Below are 19900 nucleotides of genomic sequence, written 5' to 3'. Positions count from 1 at the left end.
GTTGACCTACTGCTTTTTACACATTGTAAGGTGTAAGATGTGTCAGAAACAAGGATCATGACTGGTGTGAAACAAAGACTCCATGAGGACCTATAATAAATCAGAAGGAAAAGGCAGTACAACTATTTTTCCTTCTAGCAGTCTGACAGTTCTTTTTTTTGTGTGTGTGTTTTATCCTCAAAACTAAACCTGAAAAAATAATCTACAGAAGCAAGCTTTTCTGTGTGAAAGCTGAGTATTTTTTTTTGGTGCTGAATGATGATGAGAGTTGCCCTGACTACGTAGATTTGGGGTATCTGTCTAAAATAGATGTCAGTCAAGCTGTAGGAATTCACATATTTGTTTGAGTAGTAGTTACACAGTATTAAGGCATGGTATAGTTGCAAAACTATTTTTTTTTTAAACTGTATCAGAATGTGGTGTATACATCACCTATTACAAAGGATTTCTGCAATCCTGCTGCATAGTTGCTCATGCCACATAGAATGGAATGGCAGGCTGGGTGATACAGTGTGACCTGCAAGCTTACTGTATAGCTGGAATAGTTACTGTGTTATTTACATGCCTATAATTCATTGGTAAATGCAGGGGCTTACTCCAGTGTTTTTTTTTTTTGTACAATTAATAGTTAACTTTTTGCTCTGGTTGGCTGATAGAATTGCTTTATTTGTTTGTGGTTTGCATTGCAAAGCTTTATACTAAGAGCATAGTCACATATGTTTTTCACATGTGTAAATTAAATAAAAAGAAATCTGCTGGCTCTTTCAGACTCTTATGCAGCAAATTCTTCCATGGATAAGTCTTGCTTATCCCAGGCTTTTCAAATTCTGATTCCATGCGTAATGAACCTATTGGTGCCTGCTCGGAGTTAGGAGTCTTTTTTCCTTAGCATTCATTCAAGTCTTTGAATTCTTAAAATCAGCATCTTCTTCTGTCTGCTTCTGTCACAGATCTGCATTAATTATCAGCTTTGATTAGTATAACTTTCTTAAAACCTCTCTAGCACTAAATTACCTGATTTTTAATTGTTTAACAATAACTTCAGTTTATGTATTTTCACTCTCTATTGTCACATATCAAGGCAAAGGTTTGGGTACTTTGATGTGATGGTTTTCTGTGTGTTTATCTTTCCTTCTTTCTGTTTTTGAGGGTGGGATACTTTGTAATTTTGAAACTTTTCTCTCTTTTTCTAAGGGAGTTGAGCAGCCTCACCATTTAAAGGGTTGTTACAGTTTGCATAATCATCTTACGCTGGTGTAGGTTTGATAGCTGGTTTGTTTCTATTGAAAGAATGGCAAAATAAAAATTCTGCAGCAGCCTCAAAATATGCTAGAAAACCAAATTACAGCCATTGCAAACATAGGTAATAACTGTATTAGTGTTTCAGGATGCATACTTTCAGATGCCATCCTAGTGCCTTCTAGACATAGAATTCCTTAAATTGGTTTCCTCACAGCTGAAAACACATCTGATTCCAGATTTTATATTAGAAAATATAACTGAAGCAAATGTATTACAGACCTTGGCTCCCATGGAGCTTGGAGAATGCTGTAAATTTAACAGTTAAAAATGTAAAAAAAGCTTAAAGAGGAGATATTTCTCTGTGGAGATATCTAATCCACAAATGCTAGGCTGTTCCTAAACTGGAAACTCTGGTATTTAAGTCTTAGAATCCATGCTACCTGCACTTAGTTTATGCATGATCATGGTCATCCCTCTAGGACAGTGTCAGGCAGAATGAAGGCATAGTAAAAAAATGCTACCATGGAAACAGCTCTGGAGGTTTTAGTAACTTGAAAACAGAGCTGTGTGATTGTCCCATTCCTGCACTTGGCCTCTTCAAGTTGTACAAGGAGAGTACAAGGTTGATCAGCATTTAGGTCTCTTCTCTGCAGGTCGGTCTTACGTGCCTCAATGGTCAGTCCTCTTCTTGTATCAGTATTTTCATCTGAAATAGTTTCTCTTGTACCATGCTTCTACTGAAACACTCCAGTGGTCCAGAAGTAGAGAATCTGAATCGGTGTCTCCATGTTACTGTCTCTGTCTTTTGATATCTCACTGCCATGCCAATATTAATCTCCTTTCTTTGGTCAGGCTGCTGATCAGAATAGTGTATAAATTTCATACTTGACAAATTTCATCTTGTTCAGGAGAGTACAACGTAAAGTTTAATTGTACTTGATTGAGTGCCAGGACTTCTTTAATCAAAAGAAAACAACATGGATGGCACTAAAGAATATGTATTTTGCTTAATGTGTTTGATAAAATATTCATTATTTGTTTTGCCATGGATATAAAAGACAGACTGAAGTATTCCTGCTAGTATGTGAAGTTAATGTCATTTCATGTCTTTCCAATAAAGGCAAAGTTGGTCTTTATTTAACCAGTCCAGAGTAGGACTCCTTACATGATAATTTAAAACAAAATTTGGAGAACTCTTGAAATGTTTTGTGTGGTTAAACTTGATTATTCTTTGGAAGTTTAACAGCTGATAACAGTTGTGTAGTTTTTTCTTTAAAATATTAAGATAACAAATTTATTGAAAGAGAGTAAGATTTTTGCAAGTTTATAGTCACTCCTAAACTTAGTAATAAATCCATTCCAACAGTAATTCAAGTTACTTTTTATTTGTAATTAAATGAATTTATGGACTTTTTTGTGAAGGCTGTATTTCTCCCTGCCTTTTCAAAAGGAACTGATTCTAGAAATGTGAGCATAGTATTTAAAACACAGTCAGGTATGCCTGCAGTCATTACCATTTACATATGTTGATTGCCTACAATAATTGCCTAATAATTGTTCCCCCATAATCAGTTATTTAATGGCTTCAGGCCTGTAATGTTTTGGAGAGGGGAGGAATTGGGAATCTCTCAGTTTTTTGGCTAATTGAATGTTGGAAGGATTGCAAAAGTGACAGGGCACTGCATGCCTTCTTAAGAAGGACAGATAGGAACCAGGGTATGAAACCAGTTGGTCTGTGAGATGTTATCTCTGTAGAGTCTTGGAGCTAACAACCTGAAGAGGAAAGGGCTGTAACGAAAGGTACTTTTCTAATAGGACTGTAGCAAGGTAATTGATCTGTGAGACAAGATTAAGAGAGACATGCTGACTGTGTTCTTGACCCACCCCGCTCTGGCTGTCTTTCTGCATTGCTCTGTAAAGCCAGGACAACTCTTCTCAGGTTCGCCCTTCCTGAGGAAGTGCCGTGTCTGACTTTGTCAGCACATGATGTTCCCGGAGGCACGGTGGATCTAGAATACGTGATAGGGAGGGGAGTCCCTTGGCTGAAGCCAGTGCAGTCCGAGAGGGTTCACAGTCTGCACCCCAGCTACTGGAGCCCGCCACACTGGAAAGAACGAGGTTGGAAAATGCAAAGTCCATATGCATTTGCAGATGTACGTTCACTGGGGCACCAGTGGCTGAGGTGGGCAAAAGGTGTTACAACCCTGCTGGAACAGGAGTCTCGGCTCCAGCTCCGAGTGGAGCATTTGGCAGCTCGGTGTGCAGACCACTTCAAAATGTTCTGTGTGGGCAGTGCTTTTACTGGAAGGTTGTCAGGTTGTCTTCTCTAGTGCTTACTCTAACTAAACAGAAGCAGGAAACCAACATGCAAGGTTTGAAACTGAAACTCTCAGAAAGCAGTATTGAACTTCACAAAGATGTCCCACACCTTTTTTTAACAGTTTTTGGTCTGCTGGTCATTGTATTTCCACAGTGTAGTATAATTGTTGCAGGTGTATAAGTCTCTTTATGCTCCTGTCTGTTAAGGCATATGCTGAAAGTTGTTTTGCTGTTAGTACTAAAAAAAAAAAAAAAAATCCCTGTTTTTTTTGTTTCCTATCCAAAATACGAACATAATTTTTCCTCTTGCTTCCGTGCATGTTAGTACTTGTTTTGTTTATTTTGTTTGGTTTTGGTTTTGCATTAAGAAAACGGCTTGTGAATATTTTACACTTCTGAATGTCTAATAGCGTTGTTAAAACAGACCGCTTTAAACTTCTACTTGCTAAAAATAGGCCATATTGGAGCAATGCGAGACTTCCGTGCAGAATTAATATAAAAGTTGTTGTGTTCCAAGCAGAAACCATTTGGAAATACATCATTTCATACTGATATTTCTAGACAGGTATGAAAACTTTATATGTATTTCTAAAATGTAGGTAAACTCAAGGCAAAAATGATGCATTTACGCAGATATTTTTAACTCCAGGCAAGTTTTGAAACTTTGAAGATTCTTTGCTGTGAAGAATTATATGTTTCAGACTTTTCTAAAATTCCTTAAGTGTTTAAACATTGAGTTTTCTCTGTTGCAGAAGCTTCCTTTATGTAGCATTTCTCAGGAGTTTAAGATGTATAGGAGAAAGGAACCTGGGGGTCCTGGTGGACAGCAGGATGACCATGAGCCAGCCCTGTGCCCTTGTGGCCAGGAAGGCCAATGGCATCCTGGGGTGTATTAGAAGGGAGGTGGTTAGTAGGTCGAGAGAGGTTCTCCTTCCCCTCTACTCTGCCCTGGTGAGATGGCATCTGGAATATTGTGTCCAGTTCTGGGCCCCTCAGTTCAGGAAGGACAGGGAACTGCTGGAGATCAGAGTCCAGCACAGGGCAACAAAGATGATGGAGAGAGTGGAGCATCTCCCTTAGGAGGAAAGGCTGAGGGAGCTGGGTCTCTTTAGCTTGGAGAAGAGGAGACTGAGGGGTGACCTCATCAATGTTTATAAATATATAAAGGGTGGGTGTCAGGAGGATGGAGCCAGGCTCTTCTCAGGGACAACCGATGATAGGACAAGGAGTAATGGGTATAAACTGGAACACAGGAGGTTCCACTTAAATTTGAGAAGAAACTTCTTCTCAGTGAGGGTAACAGAACACTGGAACAGGCTGCCCAGGCAGGTTGTGGAGTCTCCTTCTCTGGAGACATTCAAAACCCACCTGGACACATTCCTGTGCAGCCTCATCTAGGTGTTCCTGCTCTGGCAGGCGGATTGGACTAGATGATCTTTTGAGGTCCCTTCTAATCCCTAACATTCTGTGATTCTGTGAAGATATTTGGTAAATGCAAATCAGATGCTGTTACTGATACTCCACAGTTTTGGCAGCATTTTAATTAAAAATGCGAAGTCCTTATTATCTGGGGGGTTTTTATTAGTTGAAGAACAATGTAAAAGTCTAAAGGAGTTATTTTTCTTTAAATATTACAAAAGTAGATACTAGGGTTTTTTAAAAGGAAAAATGTGCTTGCAGAATTGTTGGACTTTGGGGAAGGAAGATGGTGTCTATTTTAGGTGCATCTCCCCCTCACTGAAGTAGCAAGTCTCGTTTGAGGAGGTTATACAAGGCCCACTGTGTGGGAAGTTACCCTAAGGCTAAAGGATAGGCCTGTGATATGGCTGTGAAAAGTTTACAACTGCAAACACACCAGTGTGGTTTCATACTCAGATGTGCAACAACAGTGTGATTCTTTGCAAACATATATGCAAGTCAGTCACTGCAGCCTTTAGGTACACTAGAATCACAGAATTATTTGGGTTGGAAGGGACCTTGAAGATCATCTAGTTCTGACCACCCTGCCGCAGGCAGGGACACCTTCCACTGGACCAGGTTGCTCAGAGCCCCACCCAGCCTGGCCTTGAACACTTCCAGGGATGGGGCATTCACAGCTTCTCTGGGCAGCCTGTCCCAGTGCCTCACCACCCTACTCTAAGGTGGTGTCTGTGTGCTAATGAACAGTAGATTACTCATTGAGTATTTAAGGGACCAGTTACTCTTTACGAGATCCCTCTATAGGAATTTAAGGGGAGCTGCAGTCTTCACTGTGTGGTATGAGCTAAGGATTAGAGGGGTGTTTCGTGTTACCTTGCTTGATGAACCAGTTTTAATGCCTCAGAGTTGTAACTTTTCTACATAGTAAATGAGCAGGGGAATGTAGAAAGAGATGAAGTTTTCACCTCTGGAGAATGGAGAAGATATGCTACACTTTTTTCAGAATAATACAGAAGTGTGGGCTTTTGGCACTGGACAGTGACAGTAATCTCTCAAGTACCTCAACATGGATGTGGTATGGAATATCCTTGTTCTGTAAAATCACACCTTGGATTACTTGGAACTGTGTTCTCTGTAAGTGCTTTCATGGGTGGACTTCAGTAAGTTTAGCTCTTGTGGAAGGCTCAGGAAATTCTGTTCTGCCTTCTTAGGTCTGTATCCTCACTTTAAATTGCCACCTTTTTTTTTTTTTTTTACTTAACTAATTTATTTGAGGCGATGTCAAAAGTCTGTGGAATAGCTGCCAGAGAGAGGTGAAGGGAAATTCTAATACAGTTGTAGTCTAGTACTGTTGTACATTGCATTGTTTGCTTCTGTAGTTGATGAAAAAAAAATAGTCTGACTTTCAGTTGAACCTTCTGTCTCTGATAGAATTTCACAGAACTTGAATCAGTGAGCCTGTAGCCATGAGTCACAATGAAAATGTTTGTACAAACAACATTATTGTAGGCATGGCACAGTTTGAGAAGTAATTGTTAGTTAAAAATTGGGAGCAAATAAAACTTAAGTCCCTCAGAAGTTAACTGTGAGAGACAAGTCTTAGTGTTGTCTCCTGGCATCTCAGATATGACCTGATGAAAGTGGAGTGTTTTTTAATATGATAAAATGTGTTGTTAATATATCATGCTTATACATTTAAATAACTGTATTCAAACTAGGTGTTACATAAGCCAGAAAGATGTGCATGCCTCCTTAAGACTAAGAATTTCTCCAGTTTGAAAACATAAGTTCTTTCTTCTTAGGGGGTTGGTCAGCTTTTCACAGTATCAGCTTTTCATTATATATTTCATCTGAATAACAACTTCAGCTGTTTTAAGTAATAAATAAATACACACACCCCCCTAGTATTTATACACTTAGGATAGCTGTGAGAAATAATCCATATAACATTCATAGGTGTATTACATAAGTCTGAAAATTATGGCAGAAAACTTGTGATCTACATGTAGACTGCAATGGAGGATGGAAGGAAAAAGCAATGAAGAAGGATAAAGTTAAAATGATAATGTGTATATGAAATAACAGCCATTTTGTATGCACTGTAGAAAACATCAGGGAGGGAGGAAAATTAAGGGATCATTAAGTTTCAACTTTAGTTAGAAAGAGCTTTCATGAAGATAATGCATTGGAGAGACTGCAAGATGAGTAAATCAAGATGAGTAAATAAGGAGCATATGGTGAGACAGGTGACCATAGCTCAGGTGTAAAAATTAACAAAGAAATGCTTTCACGATATATACTTATCTGCTTGCAAATGACAATATTTCACACTCTAAATCTGAAGGTCTGGAATAACTGAAAGTCAAAAATGATCAAAGCATGAAATCTTTTTGTTCAGAAATAGATGTCTATGAAATCCTGTACTGATCTAAGCTGTATCAAAACACTTTTTTTTTAAAGCCTCTCTACTAAAAGCTGAAGTATGAAAGACAAGATCAAGAAAACCTCATATTTTTATACATATGTGGAGAAAGGCGGGTTTTCCTAAGTCTATGTATAAAAATTGAAGAGGTTAGAACTCTTTCCTTGGATCAGAATACAGCTATTCCCTGTTTATACAGTAGTGGTTTTGATGGTATTACTGGCACAGCTTTTTTAAAATTTATGGTCTTCTACCTCGATCTCAAGGTCCCAGGGAAACTTTTCTTCACAATTTTTTTGTCTTGGAATGCACTGGGGCATTTGGATGGTTGGATAGATGTTGAGCTCATCTTTCCTTTGTGAGAAATATTTTCTTCTCTAGGATCATGAGATTTTGAAGGGTGAAAAGGAAGGAGCAAAGGTGTTATTGCTGAATAACACACACTGTAATAGCTACTTTCAGAACTTGAGGATTTTTTCTCTTCTGAAGCAGCCTTGTTGAAACTCTGCTAAACCAGACAGTATTAACAGGCGCAGCAAGTGCTGCGTGGTACCAGTGGCTCTAGCTCTTCAGTTCTTGAGTACTTGTTCTGTGCAGAATCTGTGGAAGTCATCAACACTGAAACAGACAACTTTAATATCACAGTTTCTCATGAAAATCTTGCTTCCTGTGTTATATTTTTTACAGTACTGCATCACTAAAGTTAGTTTAAAAGCCTGCATGTTATACCTAATCAAAATGTTTGAAATGTTTCATAGTTCATTTTTCATTAATAACTTGTTTTCTTAAGTGAAGATTTGGGGGTTTCTTTCAAAATGTGGTCAAACATGGTGCTCTTGGTGCTGCATGCAGCTTCTGTCCCAATTACCTGCATTTTTCCAGCAATTTCTTTATCATTTGCATGTTTCTGTAATAGTCTGTGACTTTTTTAGTTGGCCAGTTAAATTTTATAGTGTGTATGTGTGTGTATATATAGTACTGAGCACATTAACTTGTATAGTAATACAGTTGTAATTCTTCAAAATGCATACTTGATATGTGTAATTGCAGGAGAAAGGGGGGGATTTGGCAAATAACTGTTTTACAGAACTGCGTACTGTATTAAGCTGAGGAGAAATATATTCAGCCGTGAGCTCAACTTTAATTCTGGTTTTGTCAGAGGTTTAACCAAGGAATATTTTCCTGTGGATTTAAATAGACTAAATATCTGATAACTTGGTCATCTGGAATCTTGTTAAAAATAGTTTAGATTTTTAAAGGGTTTATATCCTACTGGTGTAATATTGATACTATTACTAAATACATGCCTGGACCATTTGTATTTCATACCTTTTCCCTCTGTCAGTGGCAACCATACCTCAGTACTATACATCGGACTCAGTCACCTGTATGAGATCCAGTTTTCTTTTACTTCACTTGCAGCCTTGCTTTGCATATAAATTTCTCTATTTTTCGGTGACAATGGAGATTGTTCAGAACTGAACAAGATTGTACTCACTGTAACACTAGAATGTAAGCTGAAAACTGTACATAAACAGGATTTACCTTTCACTTACATAGGACCCACAAAAAATTGTGTGTTAAATAATTTGCATTTGTCAAGATGAAAATACTGTATTTAAAAAAAAAATCTCCTGATGTGTCCTCTCTGACATAGAAATCTTGTATTTCAGTGCCTGACTAATCTCTGCCTTGCTGATGCTTTTGAATGAGCTTTGTATGTGAAAGCTCTACTAATCCTTGTACTTACTGTTTGAATGTTTGCTACAGGAAGCGAGCAGCTGCAAAGCATCTAATAGAGCGCTACTACCACCAGTTAACTGAGGGCTGTGGAAATGAAGCCTGCACGAATGAATTTTGTGCTTCCTGTCCAACTTTTCTCCGTATGGATAACAATGCAGCAGCCATTAAGGCCCTCGAGCTTTATAAGATTAATGCAAAACTCTGTGATCCTCATCCCTCCAAGAAAGGAACGAGCTCAGCTTACCTAGAAAACAATTCCAAAGGTGCCCATAACAATTCCTGCACTGACAGAAAGATGAACAAGAAGGAACTGCAAGGCCCAAGAGATGACTTTAAAGGTAAGATGTTATTTTAGAATTTGCCTAAAATAAAACATTTAATATGCATGACTATAAGGCTACAGAATTCAATGTGGTATTCTGCTGACTTCTAAAGTAAAATACAATATTGGGCTATCAAATACTTTACTATGGATTCTGAAAAATGGCTGGGTTGATGCTGAACACTGATTCCAAATCTGGATATTTACCACATCTCTATTAAAATGCATGTGCATTTCTTGTGTTCTGAGATTACTGGGTTTGCAAATATGGAGAGGTTTTTTTAAGTGCTGTTGTATAGCTGCTTTAGTTTTGCTAGTTTAATAACTCTCTTGTGTAGTTAATGAGTTATAAAAGTTATACTTTAATTCCAGACTCTATGTTAAGAAACTTAACAGATGAACAAAAAATGATACAGTGGATAACAGGCAATATATCTACCAAGCTAAAAGAAGTTTAAGCAAAGTGGTTTCCAAGCCAGTATATGAAAATTAAATACTGTTCTGTATGTCTTTTTTAACTTCTGTTTAGCTTTTCAAACTCTATAGAATAGTAAATACATACTAGGAGAATGATTTTTAGTTGTTGCGAAAACCTGTGGTGCAAGCAGAAATCACAAGCTAAATGAAATTCAAGCCATTAACCTTTGAGCAGATGTTTTTAAGTATCGTTACAGTAAGTGGTATAAACACAGTTCAGATTCATTCATTTTAGCTAAAGAAGGGGAAATGGTTTACAGCAAAGAATTAAAAAACCCTACAGAATCAGCAAGAAACCATAGTACTGTCTTATAAGGGACCTAAGGTGCTCCAGTCAATACCTGCATAAGTTTGTGCTTTATCTGGTGCAAGGATAAATTTGTCCCCAAATTATTTATGATCTGAGTAAGCAAAGATGCAAACAATAGGAAGGGGAAAGGAGAGTCATTATAGTGCTAGATGGGCAAAAGGCACACTAGGTCTTTTTTGTGATTTGTTTCTTGGTTTTGTGTATTTTTAACGGAGGTGTGCAGGTACAGGATTTTCCTCCTTCTCTTCAACCCCACTCACCTTTCTCCCCAAGACAAGTATCTAAGAGGCTTCTCAACTTATCTCAGAGACTGTCATCTAAAGCAGTGACTCAGACTCATCTGTTGCGGCATCAGAAGCATTGACTTGTCTTTGTAGCTGCATGGATAGAGAGCACTATGTGTTCTTAAAAGCCCATCTGAGACTCTTAGTTATCTTTGGAACTGGATGATGTCTAAGGAATATAGTGCTCTGAAATTTTATTTAAGGTCTATCTGTAGCAACTGGGAAAACTGCAGTTAAGTTCAAGAAAGTCAAGGAAAAGGATGTGCAGCTTGCTTTTATGCTTGACATAGGATTAAAAAGTTCTAAATAAATTGAAAGAAATGTCCTCCAGAAAGAATTATTTAAATTACTTTTCTGTAGTGCTAAGACTACTACCTTTGAGGAGAAAAAAATGTGTCTGGAGGCCATTGTCAGCATCTCAGTAATATCTTAGATGGCAATCCTAAAAGAGAAAGGAAATAGAGAAATTGCAAATACATAAAAAGCATAGGTTACGAATGTAGTCATATATAGAGAGAGCCATTTCAAAATCAGTGTTTTAATTACCTGGAAAACTATTTTCAGCTTCGATCACCAAAACATTAAATTGGGAACAGGGAAGGTCAGTGGACAGGCAGTCAGCACACAATTGTAATAAAGCTTCCCTAAGAGATAATGAAAAGTTAATTCATAAATTGGGTAATCATAGAGTGTGGTGGTGGCAATTTCTAGATGACATGCAGTCTTGAAGGCATGTAAAAGCTCACATATCAGACACAAGTCAGCTAAAATTGGCTTGAGTTGGAAGGCTTCACTTATGTTTATTTTCCTCCAGCTGTTCTCTCTGCTATGAAGTAAAAATGGTGCAGACCCTTACAACAGCTCAGTTAGTGGGTGGTCACAGGATATGACTTAAAGCTGTTATGAAACTGCTAATGGTAATACTAAACATTTTAACTGGAAGTAGCACATGATAAGTTCCTTAAATATTACAAACCTTTAAAAGAATGACTAGGGAATACCTGTTGTAAGTATGGAAATCTGAAATGTGTTATATTGTTAAATTGTTAACTCTTGCTGATAATTTTTGTGCTATGCATAAGCTCTGCAGTCCAGCATCAGTGAACTTCAGGCTGTGGTCCTCATTTTGAGGAGCTGTGTGACATGGAACAGCATCTGTATCAGCAGCCAAATTTCTTTTAGGCAAGTTTGTTTCCTGAGGATGCACTGCAGCAAATAAAAATAGGAGATGTTGCACTAAGTTTGAATCTTTTCATAGTATTTTCAATGCTGTTGTTTTTCCAACAGGATGGATTTTAGCTTTGAAGCTTTTTCACTGCCTTCAAATTGGCTGGAAGTCAGTCTCGGTAGCATGACATAAGCTTAATCTTTCTTGTGTTAAATGAGCTCCAAGAATAGCTTTGGGGCTCTGTGAAAATCAATAGGTTGTCTGTCTTTGCATAATTTATTTTTTATTTGTAATTTAATGACTGCTTGGAATTAATGTTAGTATAGGCAATCGCGTTTCAAAATATTTTAACATATAACTGTATTTATTAAAATTACACACTTCTTTCTGCAGAAGTAGTTGTTCTAGCATGGTTGAATAAAGTGCTGTGATGCGTGGGTGGTTTTTTTTTAGATCTGTAGAGATGCTATTAAACAGATTCAGTCTTAGTTTTAAACTGTGTGTCAGTTCAGAAGAATCTGCTTGAACTAGAACATCTTTTCAGGGTCTGATCATGTGGTAATCCTACTCTAAATCATCACCTGATGTGAAAGCACCTTTGGGTTCTGTTTGAGAAGTAGCACAGAGCTATAAATAATATTTTCTTCTTCTCTTTTATAAAGAGAAAGGAAGATTTCAAATAACAAATGGACCACCAAATGACTTGTTTCATATCAAGGGTTTGGAGGGGGGGACAGAGAGGTATTTGGAGCCCATGCAGGTGATGTGTGTAAATCAGCTTGTTCATCTGAATAGCATATTGATGAGTATACTCAAATTGTTTATCTCAGTGAGGCCTGATGTACAAAGAAATAACCCACATGCCCAACTGTGTGTGTAACTTAGAAACATTATTGTGGTTTTTTGGGGAGAGTTTTCAGGCATATGTTTAGTATAAAAACAGTTGCAGAAAGCATTAAAAATAGAAATGAAAAAATCTTATATTCAATTAATATACAACAAAAGAAATTACTGAATCTTTTCTTCAAGATATGTTTTTAAGGGAGAGTGTGTGAAGTCCATATGCATGTGCTATGTTTGAAAAAATAGGTTGATACACTTTAGTTTGTGTATAGTTTAAAGATTTACATATTAACTGCAGATTTACCAGAAGACTATATTATCACACAGTCTTATTAATTAAGCCTTTTAAAGTTTAAACATCTTACTGATTGATTTAGTTGCTCTTGTTTAGACCTTAGAATACTGTTAACTACCAAACGTAGTTAATTGGCTGCAAACTGGTTTTACGATTGAGTGTGTTCTCTGATCAACATCCATGAATAAAGTATTTACAAAATCATAGTGAGTGAAATCATGATTCTTCATGCTAATGAAATGATAAAGTATCCGTCTTGAATTTACCCAGCACTGACACTGTTTTTTCCACTGTTAATGATGATACAATACGGAGATTTCTTGAGTAGGGCAAATCAGAAGTATTCTCTTTTTAATTGTTATCTTAATGAAATTAATACTTTATCTTTTTATAGATGTGACTTTTCTAACAGAGGACAAGATATATGAAATTCTTGAACTGTGTCGAGAGAAAGAGGATTATTCCCCTTTAATCCGGGTGATTGGGAGAGTATTTTCTAGTGCTGAAGCATTGGTACAGAGTTTCCGAAAAGCCAAGCAGCACACCAAGGAGGAGCTCAAGTCTCTTCAAGGGAAGGATGAAGACAAAGATGAAGATGAAAAGGAAAAAGCTGCCTGTTCGGCTGCTGCTATGGAAGAAGATTCAGGCGCATCATCATCTTCATCATCAAGAATAGGTGATAACACACAGGGAGATAATAACCTCCAAAAACTAGGCCCAGATGAAGTGTCTGTAGATATTGAAGCAGTCAGACGGGTCTATGATAGATTACTTTCTAATGAAAAAATAGAAACTGCCTTTTTAAATGCACTTGTGTACTTGTCACCTAATGTGGAATGTGACTTGACTTACCATAATGTGTACTCTCGGGATCCCAACTATCTGAATTTGTTTATTATCGTTATGGAGAATGGCAATCTTCATAGCCCAGAATACCTGGAAATGGCTCTACCATTGTTTTGCAAAGCAATGAGCAAACTACCCCTTGCAGCTCAAGCAAAACTGGTCAGATTGTGGTCTAAGTACAGAGCAGACCAAATTCGGAGAATGATGGAAACATTTCAGCAGCTTATTACTTACAAAGTCATAAGCAATGAGTTCAATAGTCGTAACCTAGTGAATGACGATGATGCTGTTGTTGCTGCTTCAAAGTGCTTGAAAATGGTTTACTATGCAAATGTAGTGGGAGGGGATGTGGATACAGATCATAATGAAGAGGAAGATGAAGAACCCATCCCAGAGTCAAGTGAACTAACTCTTCAAGAGCTGTTGGGTGAGGAAAGAAGAAATAAAAAAGGTCCTCGAGTGGATCCACTGGAAACTGAACTTGGTGTTAAAACTATAGATTGCAGAAAACCACTTATCCCTTTTGAAGAATTTATTAATGAACCACTGAATGATGTTCTAGAAATGGACAAAGACTACACTTTCTTCAAAGTAGAAACAGAAAATAAATTCTCTTTTATGACCTGTCCCTTCATATTGAATGCTGTTACCAAGAACCTAGGATTGTATTATGACAATAGGATCCGGATGTACAGTGAAAGACGCATAACTGTGCTCTACAGCTTAGTTCAAGGACAGCAGCTCAACCCATATTTGCGACTTAAAGTGAGACGTGATCACATCATAGATGATGCTCTCGTCCGGGTAAGTCATGCAGCGATGTGGAACGTAGGTTTGTTGGTTTTGACTAGTGCAAACTACGTGGGCTTATGACTAACTGAAAAGGACTGTGTGTGAGTGCAGTGTCTTATGTATTAGATTTCCCGTAGAAGGAAACTCAAATAGCTTTACCACCGAAAACCAATTCTGAGCGTGCTGCTAAAGACTTGGGTGTTCAGCAGAACTACTTCTGCTTAGAGTGGTTGTAGACTGAAATGTTTTGAAGTGCCAAATAGTCCTTATTCCCCATTTGCAGATTCTGTGCTGTTACAGCTTTAATGGTAAGAGCGACCAACTTCTCTTGCAGTACTTTGTCCCATGGACTGTCTTGCGTCATCTTCTGATAGTAAAGCTTTTCAGATGGGAGTTGGAATTAAAACCGTTCAGCTGTGTACTCTTCTTGTGGACTTCTGAACTTCTAGATATAAAGTATGCAGAGCGACTGCATGATAAGTAGAACTTATTGCTTCTCTAAGTGCTGTTGCAATGTGGTGCAAATACTGATATGACTGAGAAAGGAGAAGACAGACCTCTTAGTACCTGAAATCTGTGAGAGCAGCTTGTTTCTGAATGTGCTGGCTTCTTAAAGCAAAACTTAAAGCCATTTGTTCACACATCTTTGGAAGGTGGGAATTGTACAGGATACAAACTATAAAGGCTATTTCACAGTAAACTTTTTCCCATAAATTTAGCTTTAAAGCTTGTTGCTGAAGAGCCAGACAGGTATTTGGAGATGCTCTGGGGAAAGTACCTGGTTTTGCCTCTTAGCCGAGCTGTTACTTCTGGTTAAATTCGGTGACTTTAGCTGCTACCGAAGGTCAATCATGAGAGCCCTAAATGAGCTCCCCCCTTGATTTTTCTGTGTACCTATGAATTTCCAGACGGGTTAGCTGCTTTATGGGAATTGCTGATATTACTATGATTTATCAGGGAAAACCTTTGTCTCCAGTATCAATAGGAAAAATAAAATTGCAATGCGGAGATGGCTTCTGTCTGTAAACCTGATTTTATAGTAAGCAAATGAGAAATATACTGGTTTAAGATTAAAACCTGCTCCTTGTAATTTCACTACCCATCAGACTTACAGTTGTATCCAGTCATGTTTTGTCACGTTAATGTAATGGAGTTTATTTCCTTGACTGTTCAGCTTTGGGATACATAAATGCTGGGAAAAAGGGAGGGATAGTACTATCTCTTTAGGAGGGGAGGGGCTAAAAGAGGTTAAGAGCTAGTTTTAGGGACATGTTAATTTTAATGACAGTTCCAGCAGAGAGGAAGACCTTCTTCCTCATGCTGATGATGGGAAGGAAAATCCATAAATATGAGAAAGGCACTCTTCCACGTTTCTTGTTGTGTAAAGAAGTTGAAATCTCTGAGGACAAAAAAAAAAAGTTTAGTATTGCTTAGAAAGCTCATGGACAGCATCAAGTTGGTGCAGCTGCTACATCACAACAGGGCCACAGCAGTCACTACTGTGCATGCTCTTGGTCTGTTGGAAATTTAATTTAAATCAGATCAAGCTCAAACATACTAATTTAAATTATGATGTGCTTGAAGCAGCCCTTGCACAGCCTAGCAGTCTACGAGTACATGTTGAGCAGTTGCTGTGGATCCTCTTAGGGCAGTTAATTTAAGGTTTCAGAATATGCTGAATTATGGTGATGTGACTATCAAAGCCCCAAAGGAGAGTAAGAATTTTAAACTGTTTATTCTGGGCCAGAAAATAAAGGGAAAAGATAAAACTGTTCTAAAGTAGCCTGAGCTGAACTGTAGTGTTCATCAATGAGACAAAGTGCAGCCCAGGCATTTCTTGAAAGTGCAAAATAGATTATATTCAGTAGAGTGGAGATGAATGCTCACCATGCTAGCTGGATGAAGGGAGCTGCATGTGCCATTTCAAACAGATGCAACAAGGTAGCTGTTGTGAGATGATGTGGACTTAAAATTGTGTTGATGAATGTATGTAGAGGGTACAGAAGTCACCTTTTAAATATTGATGTGTTTTAACTGATGATATGAAGTATCACTGCTCAAGGACGAGATTTAAATATTCCTGAGGAAGTGTTAGGATTTAAAAAAAGGAGCAAATGGAAGAATACAATGTTCTTGTTTAATATGGTGTGCCTATGTTTCTTTTTTTCATTTTTCTTCTCATTTTAATATCAAAAAGGATGCAACAGAAGTATATTTTAAGGGTTCAGAGTCTCTTCAAAGAGATTGTGACGTTCCCTGAATGGTAAAAAATATGATGGAGAGGACGTGAAAGATGGCATGGAGAAGTTGAATGAGAAATACTGGTTTTCTCAACTGTTAGCACCCAGTCATATTATCAGGAAGAAGGCTTAACATAAGCAAAAGGACACATTTTTTTACCCACTGTGTACTTAAAGTTACGGATGTCTTTGCCCAGAACTTGTAGTTCTTCATGAAAGAAAGATCCATCAAAAGGTAAAAGGCATTACAGGCATTTTGTTGTGACCCACACACAAACGTCAGGAAGTCTCGAAGCTGCAAGTCTGCTGGTAGCTGGAAAAGTGTCATGGGGAAAATACTGTTCCACACTGTCATCTTGCCATTTCTTCAGCAATGCCTGATCTGTTGAAGAATTGTGCGCTGTTGTTAAAAGGTACTTCTCATAACTGGTTGGGAAGCGTTTTTAGTAATTTTCACTATTTGTTTCCACTTCCTGCTTGATGTCAAATAGGTCTGGAGGAAGATCTTCAGTCTTATGTCCTAATCCTTAAAGTAGCTTGCTCTGTCTCTGACTGTAGTCAAAGATGGGTACCGTGTGCTTCCGTAGCAGCACTGACAGTGTCAAACCTAAGTGAAAGCTATATTATATGAGTTTGCATCAGTTTTACGTGCAGTACTGAACTTTTTTGGAAGGGTCTCACTGAAAACTGCCAGAAAGATCTTGCCAAGATAATAGTCTTCAGTAGTAAAACCATATTCTTAGATCTGTTCAGTGGCAAAATGTTTCCAAACATGCTTAAATTACAGGTAAGTAATTATGATCACTGATATTCTTACCCTTGAATTGCATTTTTTACTTCTGGGGTTTGAATACTTACAGACTTGTTTGAATTGTAAGTAATTACATACTCATGTCACTAGACCTGTGTCTTTACAGAACAACCAGTGCAGACTTTTTTGACTATATATGGAATAACTCTAACTTCCTGATAAAAACATTTTTTCAGAAATACTGATTAAAATGAGGTTCAGATGATCTTATTCATATTTTCCTTATTGATGTTGGCTATTTTGCAAGCAAATATTTTGACCAGCCTTCATAATATCTTCTTGCGAGTGGACTAAGTACTGGTCTTTGCTAATAAGTTGAGCTAATGAAGTTATCACCGAGCTGTTTTTCTCTTATCAATACTTAGTATTTAAACTTGTAGAGTTTAGTTATACACATCTTCTCACTTTTTGGGACTGCAATAACACAAATCTGGGCACCGGTAAGTGATTTTTTTATTATTACTGCAGGATTTTTCTTATTGAGCATTCGAAGCAATACCTTTTAAATATCTTTGAAGCAATAACTTGTGTAAAGTTGCTTATTAAGGGAATCGTTGTTCACCCTGGAACACATCTACACAGAGATTTTATTTACAGATTCATTGATCAATTTCTTTGAATGTATGAAACTTTCATCAGAAACTTATTTTTCATTTTTTTAATTGAAATAGACTTAATGAAATGTGTTTTCTTTGTTTTATATGCTGAATGTATGCTTATTTGTATGTATGTTAGTCTGAAAAGTCACCAGGAGGTGGGGTGGCATGTCAGAATTGGTGAAGTGCTACTCCCTGCTTTTATTAAGGGAACCCTTACATTTGGGAGTTGGTAGCTCAGTTTGTAGTTCTTGAAAGCAGTTAACGTGCTTTTTTGTGTCCATCAGGTTTAAGAAGTTCGCTGTCCTCCTGCTGAGTCATGTTATGTGTATGTGGTAGTAATGAAATGAATTTATCCTTAAGTCCATTCTTCTGCCTTTTTGTTTCCTATTCCTTTCATCCCCTTCTTCCGAGTTTGCTCTCCCTATGCCCCAGGTGGTACGTGGATTTATTCTCAGGGAGCAGTAATTTAAAGCATATGAGTTATGACATGAGAGTTCTACAAGTGAGAATGTGGTGGACTCCTTCAGCAGAGTCTGGCTGGTGCTTGCTCGCAGATTAGAAACCCACTTTGACAAATTTCACATTGAGTGTAGACAGCTGGCCAGCCGCAAGCCTCTCCTGCTTCAAAATGACTCTGCTAAATGTATTGATAAACTAAGACAGTTATATGGCAACTGAAACCAGTAGGCAGATTGTCTCGTAGTATATTAGCAACAAAGTACAAAAGGAGCTTTGAGGTTCTTTTAAACTAAATCCATGTTTGATAATGTGTGTTGAGTTGAAATTCATGGCACTAGTGTGCCTTGGTTGCGTGCAGAACGTGTCTGACTGATATATGCAAGCTCAGCTGGCAGGCATATGCATGAACCATAAAGCACAACTTGAGAGGGTGCTGCTTAGTCACTTTTTAAGTATTAACTCACATGCCATTTTGCAGAAAATGTAGTGACCGACTTATGTCAGGATGTGTCACTGGTAGTTGTGTTTGTGTCATTTTTGCCTTCTAGCATAGAAGGTATTCCTGCCACTGCCTTAAAGAGGACTTTTATGTTTCATTGTTAGAACTAGAGGGGTTTTTTGATCACTTAACTGAATAGAGATTAGTTCAGTTACTATAAATTTTGAGAAGGTAAACTCTGGTGTTACATTAAGCTTTTAAACTTTGTCATACTTCTCTCACTTAGTGGAAGATTCCTTTCTCTCAGAAAAGAACCGTGTTGTTATGTAAGCAAATTAAATCATACAGTCTCTTATGCTGTGCCACAATATTGTTTCAGCCAACAAAATACAGATATTCTTTACAACATTGTCTCAGCTTTCAGCTTTTCAGTTCAGAGATACTCAGTTTTTGATGCTGCTGCTTCAGAGGTGTCACACGTGCTTTCTGGGAAGTCCCTGGAAAATGTAATGACAACTTTTGTCTGCTTGGCCACTCAGACCATTTTACCTTCTGGCTTCCAGCAGCATCTCTGACGTGACTAAGGCAGCTCTAACTATTACAAAAAAAGAAAAAGGAAAAAAAAAATAATGAAAAAAAAAACCAACACAAAACAACAAACCAACAACACTTCTAAACTGAAGTTCATACTTCCTTCCTGTAGAAACACTGCTACATGCTGCAGCTCTGCTAAAATTCAGTGCCTCTCTACTGTCATGACTAATGCTGTGTTTTCCACTGAGTTCCAGTTTTCTTGTGAAGTATCAGTGTTAAGAGATGCAAATGGTAAAAGGAGCAGCTAAATCCAAAACCTTCAGTTGAGCAGCTTAG

The 19900-nt window shown here is 37.7% G+C and overlaps 1 protein-coding gene across 7 annotated transcripts in view; it reads left to right on the top strand.

The window, feature by feature from the left end:
* The window catches only part of UBE3A (ubiquitin protein ligase E3A), a 56792-nt gene that overhangs the window by 23369 nt on the left and 13523 nt on the right, over nt 1-19900 (top strand). For 6 of the 7 annotated variants that reach the window (XM_065648144.1, XM_065648156.1, XM_065648164.1 and 3 more), the window contains 2 exons: nt 9173-9483; nt 13239-14494. In XM_065648144.1, coding sequence (XP_065504216.1) covers nt 9173-9483; nt 13239-14494 — 1567 coding nt within the window. The remainder of the gene's footprint in view (nt 1-9172; nt 9484-13238; nt 14495-19900) is intronic. The other variant, XM_065648175.1, reaches the window with a different exon arrangement.

This window comes from Caloenas nicobarica, chromosome 1 (assembly GCF_036013445.1).
Source record: "Caloenas nicobarica isolate bCalNic1 chromosome 1, bCalNic1.hap1, whole genome shotgun sequence".
Taxonomy (NCBI): domain Eukaryota; kingdom Metazoa; phylum Chordata; class Aves; order Columbiformes; family Columbidae; genus Caloenas; species Caloenas nicobarica.
Note: the sequence above shows the minus strand (reverse complement) of the source record. Positions and strands in the feature narration are given on the sequence as shown.